Source organism: Salvelinus sp. IW2-2015, linkage group LG15 (genome assembly GCF_002910315.2).
Source record: "Salvelinus sp. IW2-2015 linkage group LG15, ASM291031v2, whole genome shotgun sequence".
Taxonomy (NCBI): domain Eukaryota; kingdom Metazoa; phylum Chordata; class Actinopteri; order Salmoniformes; family Salmonidae; genus Salvelinus; species Salvelinus sp. IW2-2015.
Window position 1 is genome coordinate 48,580,162 of NC_036855.1, and position 6,000 is coordinate 48,586,161.

General features: G+C 44.1%; 1 protein-coding gene across 2 annotated transcripts in view; it reads right to left on the minus strand.

The window, feature by feature from the left end:
- LOC111975030 (ankyrin repeat and BTB/POZ domain-containing protein 2-like) overlaps positions 1-6,000 on the minus strand; it is a 28,134-nt gene extending 22,134 nt beyond the window's left edge. For both annotated transcript variants that reach the window (XM_024003175.1, XM_024003176.2), the window contains exon 1: positions 4,920-6,000. In XM_024003175.1, coding sequence (XP_023858943.1) covers positions 4,920-5,787 — 868 coding nt within the window. In that variant the 5' untranslated portion in view covers positions 5,788-6,000. The remainder of the gene's footprint in view (positions 1-4,919) is intronic.

Genomic DNA, 6,000 nt, shown 5'->3' on the forward strand with positions numbered 1-6,000 from the left:
AAGTAAATTAACTTGGCTCGATTTTGCCAGCTGATGTACCATTAGATCAACTGATCCACGTTAGTATCGCAATGTAACTTTACCGATCTGTCAGTTTCCCTAGCTAATTCCCTACTTTTCACACTGACAGTAATAAACAGCTCTAGAGGCTTCACTGTCATGGTGCACAGTCAGTACACAACACTATTCTCATCATGTCTTAGCAGGATCAGATGGTGACAGGTGTCCCAGCAGGGTCAAACAGCCAGAGAAGGCCAGTGTACGGAGCTCAGGTGAATTTTGCAGTATATTATAACAATCAGTGAATGAATACAAAGTTCCATCTTTTTTCTTTTTACCCATTTTTTTCTCTCCCAATTTTGTGGTATCCAATTGGTAGTTACAGTCTTGTCTCGTCGCTCATCCAGGCTCTGTTACAGCGGCGCACAATTGGCCCAGCGTCGTCCGGGTTAGGGGAGGGTTTGGCCAGCAGGGATGTCCTTGTCCCATCGCGCACTAGCGACTTCTGTTGCTGGCCGGGCACAGTGCACGCTGACACAGTCGCCAGGTGTACGGTGTTTCCTCCGACACATTGGTGTGGCTGGCTTCCGGGTTAAGTGGGTATTGTGTCAAGAAGCAGTGCAGCTTGGTTGGGTTCTATTAATTTTATTATTGGATAATATAATGTATAAATGTACACCAAGGTAATTCTTTGTCATGCGTCATCTGAGTATCAAATGGTGACAGGCGGCTGAAGGGAACTTTGGCAGATGCAACACGTTATTCGCTCTGTGTAGCAAACACTGGACAAGCCAGAAGCTTCAAAGATTGAAACTATTTTAAGGCAGTCTGACAAACCTCTAAAGTTGACCTCTAAAGTTGAAAGTTCTAAACTGTATCAGCGGTTGATAGAGGCTTTTCTAGATAGAGGCTTTTCAAAAATGTGAGGAAGACCTGGGAGACACTACTGATGATGGTAATGAATGTATACAGATATGTTAGAACTCCCAGTCATGTTCACATAATCTCAGACAGAAATTGCTGAAGTTTAATTAAGGCCATCCATAGAACATACTATATGCCAGTGAAACTGAATCATGCACTCAGAAATAATTCCTCTCCTGGAMGTGTAAAACACAAAAAGGAACATATTTCAATATGTTATGCTCTTGTGAAGGCTGGCTGAATTCTGGCAAAGAGTGTGTTCTTTTATTTTCCGCATGTCTACAGATTCTCCCTTCTTCCTATTCTTGTACATAGGGTTTAGGGGAGCAAAAGTATTGGGACAAATTCACTTGTATGCGTATTAAAGTAGTAAAAGGTTAAGTATTTGGTCCCACATTCATATCAAGCAATGACTACATCAAGGTTGTGACTCTGCAAATTTGTTGGATGCATTTGCTGTTTGTTTTGGTTGTGTTTCAGATTATTTTGTGACCAATATAAATGCATTGTAAATAATGTATTGTGTCATTTTGGAGTCACTTTTATTGTAAATAAGAATATAATATGTTTCTAAACACTTAATGTGGATGTTACCATGATTAAGGATAATCCTGAATGAATGTGAGAAAGGTACAGACGCACAAATATCATACCCCCAAGACATGTTAACCTCTCACCATTACAATAACAGGTTAGCATTTTGGGGGAGGGGGGGGGGGTATGATATTTGTGCATCTATAACTTGCTCACTTATCATTTTCACAATTCATTCGGGATTATCCATAACCATGGAAGCATAACATTCATGTAGAAGTGTTAAGAAACAATCAAAGTGACCCCAAAATGTTATATTAGATTGTGTAGAAATGCAGAAAATGAGCTTTGGGGAGGACCCCAGACCCCCCGCCAGGTTATGTCCCCCCCACTTTTGAAAGCAAAGTTGCGCCTCTGATTAGAACACACTGTGGGAAGATGGGTGAGCTGAGGCTACTGTGCACAAACGAAGGTACAAATGAAGGTAGAACACATATAAACAGTAACAACACTGTATTCGAGTACCGTGCCATAACATACAATGCTATAAATGGAAAGCCACATTTCTATCCGAACAAACAGAAAGAGACTATTCTGTGTGTGATTGGTTTAGGAAAACAGGACCCCCTAACTGGCCTCCAATTAGGGTTCTGACTGGTGATGTGAACCATGGCTCCTTCCTTTAACTCCTCGTTTCTCAGTCCACCACACACACATGCACGCACGCAAACACACACACACACACACACTGTGGCTTAACCACAGCACCCTAGGAGATCTCCCACTTCCAGTCCTCCGTTACAATATTACACCTAATGACTGTTTCCTGTCTGTCGGGCTCTGTGGGGCTTTCCCCTTAACCTTGACATTCTTGTGGCAGAGCGTAGGTCTATGGTTCTGGGTACTAGACGACCTAGGAAACCAGTGACCTCACCACTTATCACCGTGATTGCTTTTCCACGGAGTCCATTTGTAACAGTTAGGGCATTTAGCCTGCTCGGGGACTTCAAGGACGTACAAAGAGAGGGAATAAGGGGGACATTTGGATTATCACAACATCATTAGTCAACCCCAAAACCAGAACACAATTCTCTCTCTCTCTATAGAATGAGTCTACAAATGTTTTTTTGTGGACACAGAAATATCAATCTTTGCGCTCGGATCAACACACACACACACACACACACACACACACACACACACACACACACACACACAGTGGCATGTATTCATGGATGCCAAGGGAAGCCAGGCTTCCCCCAAAAATGTACCATAATTTTCCTTCAGTTCGCAAGAGGCTGAATGTATCTCAATGGAGAAGGCATCTGAGCGAGCAAAACAGCACCCCTCTGTCTCTGTATGTGTAGCCCATCTATCTGATGCTGTATGGTCAAAAAGAGTATGATATTGTTGCTGCCCGTAGCATTGAATGCAAGGGAAGCCAAGGAGCATTTGGCCTCCCTTGATAAAAAGTATACAATAATAGCCAATCAGCGTTGAGCTAACCTGAGTGAGCTCAACTTTGAATAGTCCTGACGCATTAAAAAAAAGTGTCAAGGGAAGCCATTTTGGATTTGGCTTCACACCAATCACATCACATCACGGCAAACATCATTGACAGAAAAAAACTTGAATTGCTGCATCTCGTTGTGTTGTTGTCCTCGGGTCTTGCTAGCTAAATTTGGACCTTTCCTAAATAGGCCATGGATGGAGATAGGGATTTGGACTTGTGGTTTTACTTCACTCTTGTACTGGCCAATGATTTAACGGCAATTCTGATCCAACCATAAATTCATACATTGTACATCTGGCCTGAGAGGATGGAAGTTCAATATGTAGATAGATGTAGTAGTAGGCTAATGTTAACACGCTGGCTAATCGTTGCCCATGAATGAAAGGAAGTTAGGCTAGCGAGCAAGGATTTTAGCCAGGTAGCCCAGAACAACAAAAACTAAAAGCATGTACTGTTTGACGGTTTCGGCATCATGAAAGAGAGGAGGATGGCATTGGCGTTTCTCTACAAGTAGTGTAAGTCAACATGTTTTTTCTACTTACACACACACAGCAATCAGTACCATGGATAACCACATATTTAGCTTATGTTGATTGGACTAAATCGTTTTTGGAATCTTTTAGACTAAGCATAGGTGATTTAATGATGTTGAAATGGTCCTGGAATAGTGGAGGCAGCTCCTGTTTTCTTTGCGACTGATGGTACAGTGTTCTAAATCAATAGTTGTTTAGTAGTCCGAAAATAACCGAAATATTAACTTAATTGACCATGCTGTAAGTTATGTAACCAGTGGCATAAAGTACTTAAGTAAAAATACTTTAGTAGTTTTTTTGGGTATCTGTACTTTACTATATATATTTTTCACAACTTTTACTTCACTACATTCTTTTWAAAAAATCTTACATTTTCCCTGTACCCCAAAAGTATTTGTTACATTTTGAATGCTTAGCAGGACAGGAAAAGGGTCCAATTCAAACACTCATAAAGAGAACATCCCTGGTCATCCCTACTGCCTCTGATCTGGCGGACTGACTAAACACACATGCTTCTTTTGTAAATGATGTCTGAGCATTGGGAGTGTGCCCCTGGCAATCCGTAAATAAAATATAAAAAACGAAAATTGTGCCGATTGGTTTGCTTAATATAAGGAATTTGAAATGATTTATAATTTTACTTTTGATACTTAAGTATATTTTAGCAATTACATTTACTTTTGATACTGAAGTACATTTAAAACCAAACCTTTTTAGACTTTTACTCAAGTAGTATTTTACTGGGTGACTCACTTTTGGTTGAGGCATTTTCTATTAAGTTATCTTTACTTTTACTCAAGTATGACAATTGGGTACTTTTCCACCACTGCGCTCCAATACGCTCTCCACCAATACGCTCTCCACCAATACGCTCTCCAGTTTTGTGATGAAACAAAGGTGTGGTTGTCTTCTTACTGTCTGGGCCTTAGGCCTCTATATCACGGTCACAAGGCATTTTGAACTAACAGGTTACAGAGCAAACATCGCTATTATCACAACACATAGGTTGTAGTATGGCTTATTATTCCTGGCTTGGCTTCCCCAGTGATTTTACCCAAGCACTGCTACTGACAACACACACATGCATGCTTCTCATATGCGGCGTCAGTTTTTTAGAAGGGCCTCTCTCTCTCTCTCTCTCGAATATTCTGCCTGAGTGGACTTTTGTTTTGTTCCTTTAAATCCCTGAGGTTACATCATTTTTTCAGCTAGACTTCCAAAAGCTGCCAGAGAGAATTATCAGAATGCATGCTCACTGAAGAACCATTCCATTGTGCGCAGTCATAGGAGAAGAACATCATTCTTGGAAAGGGGTGTGTGTATTTAGTGCATGGACAGAGGGAAAGTGATAATTGATTCACATATTGTGTCATCGGGGTTGGGGCGCACGCATACACGCACACACACACATTTACCATTGGCATTTTTCCCGCATATCAGATGCTCGTAGTTCTGCATCACTCCCCACAGCTCCGCGTCGTCATTGACGACCCCATCCAGGACCTCAATATTTACCAGGCAACAGGTGCCCTCACGCTCTCTCTCCCGCTCCTCTGCCATCATCAACACCCGCACGACCACTTCCTCCGCCAGGCTCTCCACGCACGCGGCCAGGCAAATGGCTGCGTGCTCATGCACGCGCACTGACACACGCGTATCCACCATCCARCTGAAGAACCGTCCCACCGGGAGGCTGAGCCCGCAGCGCGAGGACTTGCCCCGTTGACGCAGTGTCTCGCCTGAGCTCATGCAGTAGAGCGAAATGGCCCTCACCGTGCCAGCCACGCACCGCTCAGCCAGCCCCCAGCTCAGCACCAGTCGAATGGCGCTCTGCACCTCAAAGCGCGTGCATCGCCGGTGCAGCTCGCTCAGTCTCTGAGCCTCCCGGGAGATCCGAACCAGAGCCCTCTGCAAGAGCAGCGAGAGACGGCTGACTGCGTCACCGGAGAAAGCCACCTCCTCACCTGGTACTTTACGCAGGACTTCAGCGATCTCCTGGTCGGTCCAGGGGACCTCTTCCAGTGTCGGCAGACGAGGACACTTGGAGAGTATGTCCTCTGGATCCTCAGGCAGCACCGTATTGACTGTGTCCCAGCTGGCGTTCCTACTGCTCAGAGAGCTGATCTGGTTCCACCAGGTCCCCCGGTGTGGGTGGGTGTGGGAGTGCCGGGACCTGGACGAGGAGAGGCTGAGGGACCTGCAGGAGTCCCCAGCTCCGTAGCCCGAGTCCAGACTCAGATCTTCCAGGGTTTTCGTCATCCTGGGACTGAAGGTGCCTGACATTATTGTCGCTTTCTTGAGACGTGCTTCTGTTCTGAGATTCAAAGGTCACTTTTACGCACTGCAAGAAATACACCCCGTGAACGTTTCCTCTCCAAGTATAGATATATGGATTAAGATAGTTAAACGACTGTAGATAAGTCTATTCAATCACTTCTCTAGTAGTTTCGATGTTTGTCCATGGACACAGTCTCACCTGCTGCCAGTCGCAGCTCC